Here is a 16,605-nt window from a genome sequence, read left to right on the forward strand (position 1 = left end):
GTAGTTTATCTTCCTGTTAGCCATTTTTCATATAAATATATATGAAAAATGGCATATAAAAACTGCTTAGTTTAGACATAAAAAACCCAAGACAAAACAAACAAATGTTTTGATTTAATATTAGGGCTGTACTCAGACATTTAATTACTGTGGTGTTCAGTGTTGCCAGCTTTTAGAGTTTAGCCTTTTCATATCAGTGTAGTGGATGGCGATGGAGAAAGTCTGTAGACAGTATCTTTACACTTTGCAACAAAGTGCTGCTTTCCTAACATAGGAAAAGCCCCCCCCCCGCTCTCTCTGTTGTGTTCATGTGCAGCAAGGCTTATCAGAGTGACAGAGAGCAGCTGTGCACAGTTTGACTGAACAGTATGAGACCTTTTGTTGCTTTTAACTTTTTCCCAGAGTTATCATTTTACACATAAATATAAACAGAATCACAGCACAGCTATAACTGCTGTATACAGTTATTTTGCTTTTGCTAATAACGCCAGCTTTTCAAGTAAGAAGTCAGAGTATCTGCCCTGCTTGCTGGTGATCAGAGACCCATGTATATTAAATGCTTCTTTTTCTCCTTTGAGCGCTCTGCAGAGCGTCTGCTAAATGCAAACAGCTTTGAGTTGCTTCTTACTCTTTTAGGTATTTTCTAATCTGGCATTCTTGCTCTTGAGTGTAACCTTGTTCTAAACGCTCGACTAACCCTTATTGAGGTAAAAGATAAGGCTCACTCTTTCGAGGATGCCAGTGTTCACAGAAGACAGACGGTTTGCAAGAGGAGCGAAAGAGGCCATCTTTTACTCTTGCTGTGAATGTGGGTCAGTGACCACCTCCTAAGGGACAACCCACACTACGGTTTACATACCTGGGACTCTTTTGGTTTTAGACCTGAAGAAGCTGCTTGGATGAAAGTTGAAATGTCTTTAGAAAACACAGAAGTGCATTCACCTTCTTTTCAAGCGCTTAAGACTACCATGACTTGGATTACTGAGAACCTACACAAAAGACCTCTTTGAGAGTGTTTTTCACTTGGATGGATGTTGTGAAGTGTTTTACTTAAGCAAGGATGCAATCATCAATTTGTCTTCGGTTTTTCATTGTTTTCTGTATGTACGCAGTTATTTGTTATGGTAAAACAACTGATATGTTCCTACTCTGAGCACTCAGAGTACTTTTTACTATAAGCCTCATTCACCCAGTCACACAGTGTGTTCAGTATGTTGCCCGAGGATAATTTGACATGCATACTAGAGGAGGTGGGGGGGGGGGGCACCGACCTTTCGATTGGTAGACGACGTGTTCCGCCTCTTAAGTAGAGTTGGATGTCTCGAGACCACTTTTACATGGTCTTGGTCTTGTCTTGGTCTTGCTGTTTCGGTCTTGCTGTCTCAGATCGACATAGTGGTCGGGAGATTTGGAGTCAACAGTATCCATGACACACAATGTAACGTTCGATAATGTGTCATGCACAAGAGCATCAGCTCTAAGAGCCGTGCTTAGAGAGTGCTTTGTAGTGAATCAGAAGAGTCGACTCCCATTGAGCGAGAGCCGGCTCCTCACTTAATTCCCCTTTGCTGCTCAGCTCTCACACAGTGGCTCAGCTATGCTCCAATTCTCCATATTGTGTCCAATCACATGCGAAGATATAGGATAATATCATTATGTGAAAAACAGAGAGGGTGAGAGACGCAACAGTCAAGTGGAGCGTGCATCTGTCCTCTCAGTAAGTGAGTGAGACAGTAGACAGCGGTGAGGAGGGCTGTGCGAGTGCATCACAAAAACACATAAATATGCCTGACACCCGTAAACGAAGCAGCATCTGGCTGCAGTTTAAAGACTTTTTTGTCTTTGTCTTGGTCTTTGTCTTGGTCTTGTCTCAACTTTGTCTTGGTCTTAACTCGGTCTTTCTTGGTCTTGGTTTTGTCCTGGTCTCGATACCCTCTGGTCTTGGTATTGTCTTGGTCTTGGCGGTCTTGACTACTAGTCTACTCTTAAGCCACAGATATTTGTCTTGAGGCCACTGTTGTTGGGATTTTGATGTGATACAAGTAAAAGTGATTTGAATTGAATAGCATTTTTACCAGAGGGGTGTAATTAGGGTTAACAAGCTGTGACAGTCTGGGAGAAATATCGATACCTAAAGGTCTGTGAAGGTTCTCAGTCATCCAGGTCATCGTAGTCTAAGGAGCTTGGAAAGAAAAGCGTCTGGACTTCTTTGAGTTGCTTGAAGACGTTTCACCTCTCATCTGAGAAGCTTCTTCAGTTCTAAGGGGCAAATGGTGGAGAGTCCCAGATTTGGTTTCCCCCCAAAGAGGGACAAAGGACCCCCTGATGATCCTCTACCTAATCACATGAGCGAAGGTGTGAAAGCGGGTGTGGGTCACAATCAGCCAGGGTTTCGGGTGAGCTCATTGTGAAACCTGGCCCCACCCTATCATGTGATTTCCTGAGGTCAGATGGCCCAGGATGTGAGTGGGCGTTAAGGCGTCTGGGAAGGGATCGCAAAACTGGATTATAGATGACAGACAGTTGGTGTCGTAAACCACCGCCTCTGTTCAAAGATGGTCGCTCACAGTGGACATAGATGCTTCTTTCACTCCTCTTTCAAACCATCTGTCCTCTCTGTCCAAAATGTGAACATTGGCATCCTCGAAAGAGTGTCCTTTATCCTTAAGATGCAGATGGACCGCTGAGTCTTGTCCTGTGGAGGTGGCTCTTCTATGTTGTGCCATGCGCTTGTGAAGTGGCTGTTTGGTTTCTCAGCATACACCACATTGTTAAGTTTGTGTTTAGGAGTTTTGTCTTTCGGGTGAACCAGTTTTTGTCTGAGTGTGTTGCTGGATGATACCTAAATATTTAATTTTGACAGTGTGAAGTGGGATGAAATAATGATCTCAGGCATCTTCAGAATGAATAACATTATTCTAATTGTTCTAGTGTGTTTATTAGTTCATTCATTACCTGAATGTTTTTTTCAACATTTCAGCTTTCATAGAACTACCATGCTTTAATTAGCCATTAACATAGCTACTACAGTATAGAAAGATGGGCTGAAAGTAAGACATTGCAGTCATTTGTAAGTTTTTCCCAGTTTCAGAATTGTCAGAATGCCTGTTTCAGGTGACAACAACCCAAGTTACTTGGGGTTCAATCAAAGATGGATTTCTGATTGGCCTAACATCAATAGAAGTCATCAGTAAAACTGTCTCTAATGTCAGGAGTGTCATGGCGAGGAACGCTGGTGTATTTATGAAACGGACCCAAAAGCAGACACAGGAGAAATGAACTAAGGTTGAATAAAAAGTGAGCCTTTATTGTGGCTGATAACATAAAGAGGCAACAAGGCCAAACAAGGAAAAACCTAAACTGAAACCTCCACTGGAATAAACTAAGATTAACAATGAAAACTGTGACAACAAAATGAGCAAGAATCTAGATGTGAAACATGAACATGGAACGGTACGGGATCAGGGGGGTTGTACTGCACTGGGTGAAAAATGATTTAAGTGACAGGAAGCAATTTGTGAAGCTGGGTGTCCATTCCTCATCATGCTTAGATGGTGTTCCACAAGGCTCTGTACTGGGTCCAAAATTATTTATTATTTATATAAATGATATTTGTAAGGCATCTGAGATATTAAAATTAGTATTATGTGCAGATGAAATAAAAAAAATTTGTTCTGGGGGGAATCTAAAGGAGCTGCTGGATACAATTACTTCAGAAATGAAAAAATGGTTTAACAGGAACAAACTATCGCTAAATCTAAGTAAAACTAAAATAGTCTTATTTGGGAATTCCCTTAGAAATGCACAGGTGCAGATTCATATAGATGGTGTGGAAATTGAAAGAGTACTTGAACATACGTTTCTTGGTGTGATTATAGATGATAAATTAAACTCGAAGTCTCATATAAATCGTATACATAACAAAATGTCAAGAAGTGTTTCAATCTTGACTAAAGTAAAACACATTCTGGACCACAAATCACTCCACAGTCTCTATTGTTCCCTGATTGCACCGTATTTGCATTACTGTGCAGAGGTTTGGGGCAATACTTACAAATGTTTGCTAACATCAATGTTTATATTACAAAAAAGGGCCATAAGGATAATCCATAAAACTGGTTACAGAGATCATACAAATCCACTACAATTTGAGGGAGGAATTAAATTTAAAACATCCTCGTATCCGTACAACATTAAAAAGTTTTTGCATCTCTGTGTATGGAGTGAAGCTGACTAAGTAAAGATATGAAGCAATGTCCAAGCATGGCGCAGTTTAAAAAGCCGTTTAAGGATTTGGTTTTTGCAGGGCACAGAAACGAGGTAGAGATTTGATAGGGTGTCCTTGTCCAATACTTTCATGTGTGTGCAGCTGCACGGGTATGTTGGTGTGGGTATATATATCTGTAGGTTGTGTATCCTTTGAGGTGTTACTGGGGTTATTGAAAATGTGTATATATGTGTATTTGTATATATGTATGTATGGATAGATAGAAAGATATATGTATAAAATAAATAAATAAAAATACACGTAACATATAACGTAATTGCAAGGAGGTATTTCTGTAGTCTATTGATTACTAGATAGTGGAAAAGGGGTGGGATTAAATAAGCTTATGCTTCTTCCTGCTCCTTTTTGAACATGAAAGTTATTTGTAGTTGTGTTTGCTCGTTTTCCTTTTGCTTTGCTTTGTTTGTTTGTCTCTTTTTAATTCTATGTTGTTGTACTTTTTCAACATGATCAAAATAAAGATTCAATCAATCAATCAATCAATCAATCAATCAACATGAGCATGAGCAGTAGCAAAAAACCTGACGAGACTTGACATGACAACAACAGAGGACCCGACAAAGAACAGAAGGAGGACTTAAATACACAGAAGGGTAAAAAGGGAAGTGGACATGAGGGGGAAAGTAAAACTAAGCACCTTGAACATAGAAACAAGAGACGTTCAAAATGAAACAGGAAACATGGAAAGACATGAACTGGGACAAGCAAGCTTGACACAAGAGACCGAGGGAGCGAGAGAGGGAGAGGGACACAAGGGAACGCTACATTGACGGGGAAGCATAGAAAAAACATAAACCAGACTAAAACTCGACCAAGACAAACTAATAATAATACTAGAACTAAACATTATCTCATAAGACATCAACAATACAGAATAACACAAAAAGCTGGGACTCAGCCCCTGATAAGGAGTCGGGAGAAAAGGTTTTACGTCGTGTCCTAAAAGCAGCAGTACTCTCAGTCACCCTGAAAATCTTCTCCAGTCAGAAGCTGAGACTTACAGTGTCCACTTATGCTGACCACTTTAACTGGTTTCGTAATATGAAGGTTGCAATGCATGCAGGGATTTGGTAATTACATAAAATGGTAAACTGGAAATGAGAATTTAAGGATTTTGTCACTCAGTAATTTTTATCATTTTACTGTATTTCTAAAAACACTGAGGTTTGAATTGTTGGTTGCACAAAATGAACACCAGTAAGTAATGGTTTCTTTGGAGTCTGCTTTTTTCACCATGTTCTGTATTTTTAGAAACAAGCAGTCATTAGAGAAATGGTGATGGTAGTCTGAATAATTCATGTGGAAAATGATCCCCTGTTTGCAGCTGGATACCAACTGGCTCAAAAGCAACAACATCAACAACAGTAAAGTCCTGCTTTTCTATTAATGTACGAGCCATAAGAACCTAATGATAGTATGTGTTACAGACAATTACAGAGTCACAGCATATGTTTACTTTAATTATTTTAAGTGCATTTTCCAGATTCTAGCCATTTGCGAATACTTTCTCTCCCACATGTTACTCAGAAGCCAAACGACTGGAATAGTTAACATGAACTAAGCTTGCATGCGGTCTTGCTGCTCCCTTTTCCTTGTCAGAGCATCGAGTATGTTTGAGACAGAGCAGAAAAACATGGAGCTTTAGTATGACCTTAATCTGCTTGTGTGTGTCCCCCAAACACACACACATACAACCCAAGCCCTGTCCTTCTCTTGTTTCTCAGTAGCCAGCAAGTGATTTGTCACTGCTGTCACTGAATAGTTAACAAATAAACTAAATTAAACTGATAAATGTTTAGTTTTATACACGTACATCCAAACCAAATCTCTTTTTTCATAATCAGAGGCTGCCTCTGGGTTCACTTCGGCACAGATCCAAGCGGGGACCAGGCTGACCAGCAGAGTTTACTTTACCACTTTGCACAGGCCTACACTACAGAAATCTAAACTCTGTGTTCTTCTGGAGCTTGCCTGGCAAGGCAAAGCACACGAATTCTCAAACCCCAGTTCAGGAAAACTTCACTCAGAGATTCCATAGCTGATGCTTTGCTGTAAACTGCGTGTGTCAGCTGGGTCCAGCTCACTACTTAAAGCAGGGGTGTCCAACTCCAGGCCTCGAGACCGGTGTCCTGTAGGTTTTAGAGGCCTGGAGTTGGACACCCCTGCTTTAAAGGGAAGATTGATTAGACTGGGAGCACATGTGCTCCCCATCTCTTCTCCTGAAGCTGAGCCAAAATCTACAACCCTCTGCTGCAAGATGTTATAGTTATCTCCAATAAATGACCATGAACAACTGGAAATTGAATGTAATTGTGTGATTCATTTAAAAACACCTGTTAGATCATCTCTCTGATTGGAATTAAAGATGTTTTTAAATCCTTCTGCAGCAACCATCACTACCAGATTCTATTCATATATCTTGTATTGTATTTTATGCATTGTGTTTTTTCCCCATCATTAATCCCATTTTTTTCTCCACAGCTGAGACCCAGGTCTGCTTCAGGTACTACCATGGTGTCACTGGGGCACTGAGGGCAACCACACCCAGTGTAATCATCAAGAAGGGCTCAGCGCCTGTGAGTCTCTCAGCACTTTATCTCCTTATTGTGACCCATGCAGCTTTGTGGAGATTCTCACTCAGTGTCTCGTGGCTCGCTGGGAATGACAGTTCGGTTTATTCATTAGCGCTTACTTCCATCGGTTAGGTCAGTCATTCAAGTTTTAAGAGAAGAGACAAGCTGCTCTTAAAATAAGTTAGCTGCAGTTGCACCTATGCTGAATGAACTTGATCCGCTGAGTACACTTGCATCTGACATGTCTTAAACAGACTGCTTTTACAGTTAAACCCCAAACAGAGGTTAAACAGCACAGAGTTGATTTGTCCCTTTAACACTTAGCAAATACGGAGAGATGCTTATTGGTATAGACCTTATCGCAGTACCCAGACTTTAGTGTCATGGGAAGGTCATGGTGATAGAAGGGTGTTATAGACAAGCAACACAGTAATTATTAAAGACAGATTTTAGCCTTGCAGTGTCCACCAGTTGAGCTTTTTAGGGTTAAAAGCAAGGGCTAGGGTTAAACTCAAATTACTCCTTTACATGAAGTTTTCACCTATCCAACTGGAAATTGTTTGACAGAAGAACAGTGAGGCCAAAATGCACGTAGGAGACTTAATTTGAAAGCTGTTGTTGTCTAGTTCCTGAAGCCATGCTTATTTACCATGAAGCTAATGCTAACCAAGCCTCTTAAATGGGAGAGGGGAGACAGTGTCACTGTCGAGGGCTGGAAGCAAGCCGACACAGCTCATGCTTTACAACTTGAAGGTTATAACATTCTCATATTACTGCCAAAAGTATTTTCCCATTATGAACAAAATGTTTGAAATGATAGTGAAAAGAGAGTCCTTCAAACTATTTGAGTTTGTAACCTTTATTGAGCTTCATTTATTTGTTGATTGCTGTCCATACATCCACTTTAGGATGCTCCAGAAATACTGTAGGCAAGAAGAAATACTTGCAGTCCAAATGACTCAACCTGTGGTTAAAATGCATCTCTTAATGTTGCTAACTCTTACAAACTGCCTTTTTAGCAGAGGTACCTCACCTCGTATTTGATATTTGCTGTAAGAAAGGCACATCTGTTCAAGCTTCTTCAGATCTGTGCACTAAGTGACTTTTCAAGGTGTAAGTCTCATGCTGTCAAATAGTGCCTGAACACTGTATAAGCAGTAATTATGTAGAAATGCAGTGTTTTTAACAATCCTATTATTCATCAGTGTATCACACAGCATTGTCCTAAGGCCTGTATCAGTCAGTTGCTGTCATCAAGAGGGTGCCCGACAGGGTGATTGGATTTCCATGTTTCCCTTCCCATTCTGCTGCTGTGGGACCCTGGAAATGCTGATGGCCCTAGAACCTGATCTGTACTTGCTTCCTGAGGACAAAGGAATAAAAATAACCACCACAGAAAAAAAGACAGGAAGGGAGGGAACAAGTAGAGAGAGCAGAAATCCTGTCCAGTTCAGGTAAGTCATTCAGGTATTTGGAGACAAGTGCTAATGCGGCTGGAGCCTCCCACATCACAAGAAGAAGAAGGAAAATAATTGGAGACGAGAAGAAAGGACACGGAGAGCCGGGATAGCATTACAGAGTGAATCGTCTGAGCTTGTTTACTGTCGCCAGTCAGAAACTGTCAGATGCAGCAGAGAGAGAAGACATTGTGTTTGTTTGTGTACGTGTGTGATGGATGGCATGTGTCTCCAGCTGGGGCTACTGTCTCCCAGTCACCCTAACAGGAGCGGTAGGAGGACAAGGCTAGGCTGGATAACATGGGTAACTGTACATATCTATTCCAACCTGTTCATGTGTTTCCTTTCTGTTCATCTCTTTGGTTTACTTGCATCAGATTAATAGACGTGTCAAATTGATTGTGATGCAGTAAACGTAGAGTCAGCTTATCATTGTCATATGTAGATCATTGTCTGATCTATTATGCACAAAACCTAGCCAGTGGTTAAAAAAATGTATTACAAAAAGTAGGACATTTGCTTTTGGTCATTTTTTTCTTTGTTGTAACTAGGGATGGGTATCGTTTAGGTTTTATCCGATACCGGTGCCAAATCGGTACTTTTGAAACGGTGCCGGTGCTTAAACGGTGCTCAAACCGGTGCTTAAAGAATGGAGAACACAAAATTGGTCCAAAAACCTCTCATGTTCAGCTGTTTTTTGTAAAAAGATAACAGTGTTAGCCTTTTCTGCAGCTATAGGGCATATATGGTATCACTCTTGGCTGGAAGCAGTGCTTAAACAATGGAAAAAACACAAACTTTGTCCAAAAACCTCTCATGTTTAGCTGTTTTCCACTTTTTGTTTGGTCATTTTAGCCTTTTTGGCCAGGGTGCAGGGAGTATCTGCCATCAAACAAGAAGACAGCTGCATGTAGCTATGAAGGTGTTTGCTAGTTCACCTTACATGCATTAATGTAATAACGTGGTTAGCCTACTTAACGTAAATTACACACAAACAACATTAAGCTACTCACGCAGAGAAGAACGGCTGCTGCTGCATCATCATCCTCATCATTTCTGCTACACTGGCAGGGCTAGGGGCCAGGACTCTCCTCTTCGGGTTTTTGGGGGATGTTGCATAACAGGCAACCCACCCGCAGTAGATGTGCTTGGTGTGGGGTCTCGCAGCAAGCTATCAAATACGGCGCATTTCTGGGCTTTTAAAAAAAACGCTATGCGTCGCCAGGTGTTTCATCGGTTACCTCCTTTGACAGTATCACAGTATCAGCTTAAAGCACTTGTTGCAGGCTGCTGAGTTTGCATCTTTTGCTGTGAAGTACAGCCAGACTTTTGACCGCTTCGCCTTGGGCATTTTTAATCTGTAGCTCTGCTCTAAAAGAACGTACGTACCTGGACCCGCCTACTATCCTCGGAAACATAAAATGATTGGCTAGAAGTGTATCACAGCTCAGGACAAAAAAGCACCGAAATAAAGCACCGAAATGTGCGCTGCTTTTCGGTCTGGTTACTACCGTTTATGTCAGAACCCATCCCTAGTTGTAACAATGGCAATAAATCTTATACCTAAATGGTAAATAGTGCTTTTCTACTTTTTCTGAGCGCTCCAAGCATTCATGGGTTGAGCAGCACAATTGAGTATGTGGGTTATACCCATGAAAAATCTCCCAAATCTTGTGTTCTGGTGCCAAACAGCTCATTCTGCTATTGACTCTTGCTTGGTGTTGTTCATTTGATTGGAAGATTGAGGTTCGAAGAGACAAGAAACACTGGTACTTTAAGAGCTTTTGTCATAAGAGAGAAATGCTGGTTGAAGAATGGGATAGCGGTGTGTAACCAAGCCAGAGCAAGACATGGCAGGCTGTTGGAGCCGTGCATGGTTCTTTCTCATGCTGCTGAGGACCTTATTCATTTAATGCATTTTCCTTACAAGCCTGGCACTATTTAAGAGGAAATAAACAGGCTTTCCACTGGTATAAGATTTTCTGTGAAAAAGCATTGTTACAACAAAGAAATTGACCAAACATAAATTTCTTTAGAAGTTTATTTGATGATGCTGTAATGCTGTGCTTTAGCATCGCATAGTTTTATGTAGCCTTACCTGAGACAGGTCATCAGCAAAAGCTCTCCTTGGACCACTGTCTTAGACAACTGGGATTCTCCAGGTATAGCCTTGTACCTACTGCCATAGCTTCGACATGGTAGCAGAACAGGAAAGGAGACAACATGTGTGTCTCTTTTCCATTCCTGAAAAGAACTTTTGATTCGTTGTCCTTGGAGTATTCTGTATGTCATCCCTTTGTAGGCCTGGCTGCTTTCTCATAGTTATAATGCTGATGTGTAGAGGGACCTTTCATCACATGTCACAGTTTTCCTGCGTGGTTAGTGGAGGACCCTGTCTTGCAAAAACTAGCAGAGTGGTCCCAGAGGTAACAATCAGTCAGCTCTTTCTGTTAAAGAATATCTTGCCTAGGACAGATAGTGGTGCTCTTTTGTTGATAGCCTTTCTTTGGCAGCTTAATGAGATTACTACCTTTCTATTCTTAATCAGAGACCTACTCGATTATACTCGATTGATGAATAAACTACAAAACCAAATCACCAAAAAAAACACCAAACATGTCCAAATATGGTTACTTTTGTCTCAAAAAAGAAAGCAAAAGTGATAATGCTGAAGCTTCAGAAACCAGTGGGTGACTATATAGTGGTTATGTCTATCATCTGGAGTCCCAGAGCCATAGCAATAGCTTTGTAACTCTTTCCATACTGATGCCAGTGACTTTGTTTCTTAGATGTTCTTGAGTTTCTTTAGGTCGCGACATGAAGTGTTGCCTCCAGCCCCCCACCACCACCACCACCACCACCACATCCAAACAACAATTCATGACTTTCCTTTAAGAGCAGAGTCCAGCTAAAAGATAAAACACATTTACTTAAACGCTTCTCCATTTATGAAATGCACTGTCAGAGCAACTTCCTGGGTCATTTTCACTGAAGTGCAAAAAGCACCAGTCCCATAAAATGCAGCCAACAGATCAGCATTAGATGATGGCGTTCCCTGTCCACCCCCACCAGCCCTACTCTCAACGCTGAACTGACATAACCTACTTAACATTACCCTCCCACTCCCTGTCTCTCTGCTCATCCACGCTAACTGATTTAGCTCAGACTCAGACTTTCCGTCTTCAAAGGCAGTGGGTGTATTAAAATATCTTAATACCAGGGTGTATCTGACCTGCAATCAGATGGGGATGCACTTTGTAAATGTAAGCTCTCTTTCGGGGTTGCAATGGCTGGAGAGAGGGGTACTGTTATTTCCATAGAATCAGTCTCCTCTTACATCATTTAAGATTCTTGCAACACTTGAAGGATGCTCATGAATTATACATACTTTTCCTTTCTTTTATACTTTTAGTGTCTTAGTGTTTGGTCTTTCTCTGAAGTGGGTGGTAAATGATATAAAGTGCGCTACAGATGGATGCATTTGTCATTTGGTTTATCGTGAGATTAGACCCACTGCAGAGACCAATGGTGGCACTTCTCTCCATAACTGTACTCAGCAAGGCAGATTAGCATCTCATTAAAATGAATTGGTCTAAACATCTGTCATTTCCTTCATCCCTTTATCTTGTTGTTTTCTCTGCTGGAATTGTTTCTGTTGTTTTGTTTCCAGTCAGTTGCATAAGCACTGAGAGTGATGCAGCATTTTGTGTATCGTTGTGGAAAATTCTGACAGCCTGACAAAAAAAAAAGCTTTTATGCAACAGAAGTGTAACTGTAAATACAAAACTCATAAATCTGTGTAAACCTATGTTTTAGTAGACCTTCTCTTTATTTAAGTGTCCAGTTTAAGCACAGTGCTGCCTCCTGACTAATGCTTTAAACGTGGCAGCACTACTAAATTCTTTTTCCTTTGAATCCATAAGATCAATAATTATTTTGTTTCCACAGACGAACTATTTGATCAGTTTTTGTTTACTGCAACAAGACTGGGTCATATCATACTACACTATACAATGAAGAATTATCTGTTTGCCCAACCACCGAGGACGCCTCCTCAAACTACTGGTTGTTTATTTGAAACTGTTATCTGTCTCAAAGTGTGATAAAGAAAAGAAAACACTGAAAGAACTTGAGGGCATATGTATAAAGAAGTGAGAGGTGGCTCAAGACTTTTGCACTGATCAGGACTGAGGTTAGAACTACCATCTACAGCCACACACAGCTGCTCAGCTGTTAACTCTTGTCATTTCTCAGCTGTTGTAGCATCAAGTGCTTGTGATATACAGATATTTTGTAAATTAATTCAACGTTTTCTTAACCACATGCTCTAAACGTAGTAAATCCTTCTTCATTTCTATCCTCAGAAAAACAAAACTTATTTAACATAAGCTTTTTGACTTTAATAATTTAGTAGGAAACTGCTTGGATATCCTTACAATCCTTTTCCTATTGCTTTGGCATGTAAGGAAAGTCAAACATGGGTGCTATATGTTAAAGCAGATGAACGATGGGAGTCTTTACACTCCCCTCCATTTCCAGGATTATGAGGACAGAGTATTGATCTGAGCACGCTGTCGGCCTCACTGAAAGTGGAGCTTTAGCAAACACTGTTGAAATGAAGCAGGCCTAAACGCGCATGCATCATTACGTTTCTCTCACCGTGTTCTTTTTGTTTACGAACACCTATTAACTCTTCACATCTGTGTGTGTGCGTCCAGGTACTGAAGCCAGTGGTCAGTCCTGAAGTCAACCATGGATTGGGCAACAGAAGACTTATTAACTTTAACCTGTCAGGTAGGCTGCTTCACTTCAGCTACAGGACAGTGACTTGTGTGTAACTTTACTAATGTGTATATCCAAACTAGAATATAAAAGTTCAGCTTCACAAATCTGACATCTGGCTTCCTCTGCATTCCTGTGCCATTTAACAAAACAGAAGATACACAGAACAGCTCGTCGTGAGAAAACAGTTTTACCAACTGCAGACACTCCACAGTTGCCTGTGAAGGTTAATAGACGGTTTAAATAAGCTGCTGCTACACCCTGAAGGTTTTGCTGGGAAAAGTCAGCCAGTGCTCAGCTGCAGAGCGAGAACAGCATGGTTGCACATCCCTGTGGCTCATCCTCTGGAGTGAGTACATGCAAAGTAATATCGATATAATCCAGGCAATTTGGAATAACTGGTTATGTTAATCCGAAGCATTTTGTTCATCACCAAGTTAACAGCTTTCTCAGCTAACGCCATTATGTTCTTGTGACAGTTCTGACAGAGGCTCATGCAGTACGTTAGGAACAATGTTTTTATGGAGGCTCAGGGGTTCGTACCACTGTGAACCTTTAACTGTGCTTCATTCAGGCTCTCAGTCTCTGTGAAACATAACAAAATATCTATTTTATAAAAAGCTTGTTTGCGTGTGGGTGAAATTGAATCACGCTCACTCGTTCACAGGTTGTATTGCATCACGTTATAAAGACACTGCTTTTGTGTTTTGCACACACTACCGTATATTTGCTGTCATGTATTTGTATGTAGTGAAGAAAGGGTTTCAGCTCCGTCACAGGAGGTTGTGAATGTGAAACATAAGTACAGCCTGTTCCATATTTTCCATTATTCTCTGTAAACAAAAGTTTTACAATTTCTAGCAGTAAGTGACAGTCGTGCTGCAGTATACAACGGATGCATTACTTCAGTCTTCAGCCACTGGAGCCAGTACAGTATCTCAGTATTTTCCAGAAAGGGGATTCAAAGTACTTGAAATGAGACATTAAATCATTAAAATATGTCATAAGACAGTCGTAGGAAGTCTGTCTGTGTCGCTGTTACAGTGGTCAGCACACTATATGACGTTCTTTCAGCACTAGTTTCTAGGATGATTTGAACTGGAATTACTGGACACTGCATCAGCCTAATAAAAGCTGCATTTTCACTGCACTCGTTTGGCTTTGGGTCCTCAATACTCCCACACTTGTTTTAGACCTGATGTTTCTAAACACTTATTGCCATCTCCAGGATTTCCAAGCTGAAGTTGGCCGAGAGCAGAAAGCTGTTTACTTGGTGTTCAGGATTAATCACTAAGCTAACATGAATGTTAGCCTGTTGTTTTTAGAAAATGGTAAGATTAACTTCAAAGTGTTCTTCCACATTATCTAGATTATATCTATATTCAGAAATACACATTACTTAGCATATACTGACTTCAGAGGATGAGCCACAGCATGTCTCTGTGCTCTCCATCTGCAGCTGAGCACTGCCTGATTTTTCTCTGCAGGGGAACCTCCAGGTTATGTAAATCATATATTACCTTCAAAGGCTACTGTGCAGTGTCTGTAACTGGAATGTCTGTTTTATTAGAAAGAAAAAATGGAATACAGAGAAAGCCCAGATATTCCAGTTTTCCACCACGGTTACATTTGTGATTCTGTGCAAACCCCCAGGTGAGCACGTGACCTTACGTTGATGTGTTAATGGTCTCGTGTCGAGGCAGTCTGGACTTGTTGTAGTGATTTCTCTGCTGCCTATTTGATGTTATTTTAATTTGGGGTAACTCAGACGTGTCAGCCCTCACTCCTTTCTGCGGTTATGTAATTCATGTTTTTTCCCCCTTTGTAGTTTAAGACCAGACTGGGCCGCCTCCTGTTTTAGTTTCTGCTTTATTTTTTCCAGAGTAAAACCTTTATTTGTGCTGGTGCTATAGAGGGGAAGTCTCCCAGCTGTCCATTTGTGCTGATCTTTAATTCTTAGAATGTTTTTAAACAATGTGTTTTATGCTCTGTCACACATCGAGTGTAAGCGCACTGTTGGGATTTAGCTAAAGAATAAATGTGGAAAAAAACCTCACTGTGGACTGCTGTGATGTAATTGTGCTGACGTGTAGATCAGTAAGGCTGAGGGTGGGCTAAAGCTGTGAGTGTTTCCAGGAGCACAGCAGGGATCAGAAACTGAACATGATCTCTTTATTCAGAGTAGTTTGTATATCTGTGGTTTTGTCTGGTGAGAATCTTTCTAAACGTATTACCTCTAAAAATACTTAGTCTAAACAAACTGTAGCTTTAACTAAATGAACATCGGAATCATAGACTAATAGAAACCAGACACACGTGTGTCTTCCCAATTTTACAAAACTGTGTGTGTGAATCTTCAGACCTCCAGGCAGTGGGACTGAAAAAGGGGATGTTCTTCAATCCAGACCCATACCTGAAGCTGTCCATTCAGCCCGGAAAGCACAGCATCTTCCCGTCTCTGCCACACCATGGCCAGGAGAAACGTTCCGGAGTGGTCTGCAACACTGTCAACCCTAAGTGGAGCACAGAGGCAAGCCTTCGCAATTTCTCTCCTGTGTGTTGCTTGCATGCCATCTTTAGACTCTCAAAGTGTTTAAATGACAGTATCAGTATCCATCCTTGGCCTTTCCTGCAAAATGCAGGCTTGAAGCAGGAAACCTAAAGTCAATCACATGTTTTGAGTAAGTTTGACTTAACCAGGAGGAAATGTGCATTCTTTAAACAGTACACTACTTCTATCACCTCTGGCTTTAAAAGCAGCGATTAAACAGCATATTCGTAGATATGTTTTGTTGGGAGCATTTCAAAGATGGAAACACCATCACCTGATCTACAGTCTAATCTTCAAAGATTTACTTCATAGAGATATTTTCGCTTGTTTTTATATTCCATTCTTTTTAGCTTTCACATGTCTCCATGTTTGATGTTATTCTCATCTAATGAATGCTGGCATAAAGGCATTGTTTCCTATTTAGACCAGATTGTGGTGGTTCATGCACAAGTACATGCTGTTTGTGTTTGTGATACAGACCAGCTCTCCTTAGAGAATGTCTGCGTTAAACTTAAGCTTAGCCGCCAATACAGTGGATAACAGCAACAAGTGTTTTCTAGTGCCATGCTGTGAAAGATGGAAACAGCTTTCATTAAAGGCATGTAACGATCCCTTGTTTATTTGTGCTGCTATAGATTGGTGGTCTACTCAGGATATAGCCTGCCTCTTGCTGTATGACAGCTGGGATGGGCTTCAAACTCCCTGCCATCTTAAAATGGATGCTGCTAAACAGAAGGACCATTCAAAACAAATTGAGGACCTTATTCCTAAACACGGACCAGAAAACTGCACTAATTGTGTACAAATTATGCAGGAAACCGTCCCCACCACAGACTCAAACATGACAAACCTCTCATACCACCTATGCAAGAGTCAAGTGAAAGAATATAGAGATAGTTTACGGATGTGACGCAAAAGAGAGCCGTCAGATGCTCAAAATAAACCTTAGACTTA

At 40.9% G+C, this 16,605-nt stretch overlaps 1 protein-coding gene across 1 annotated transcript in view; it reads left to right on the forward strand.

Annotated features, from left to right (window-relative positions):
• LOC120743426 (E3 ubiquitin-protein ligase HECW1) overlaps positions 1-16,605 on the forward strand; it is a 95,524-nt gene that overhangs the window by 26,010 nt on the left and 52,909 nt on the right. Inside the window, exons 5-7 of the mRNA XM_040047054.1 lie at positions 6,770-6,864; positions 13,037-13,112; positions 15,461-15,630. Coding sequence (XP_039902988.1) covers positions 6,770-6,864; positions 13,037-13,112; positions 15,461-15,630 — 341 coding nt within the window. The remainder of the gene's footprint in view (positions 1-6,769; positions 6,865-13,036; positions 13,113-15,460; positions 15,631-16,605) is intronic.

Source organism: Simochromis diagramma, unplaced genomic scaffold, assembly GCF_900408965.1.
Source record: "Simochromis diagramma unplaced genomic scaffold, fSimDia1.1 OVJJ01000715.1, whole genome shotgun sequence".
Lineage (NCBI taxonomy): Eukaryota > Metazoa > Chordata > Actinopteri > Cichliformes > Cichlidae > Simochromis > Simochromis diagramma.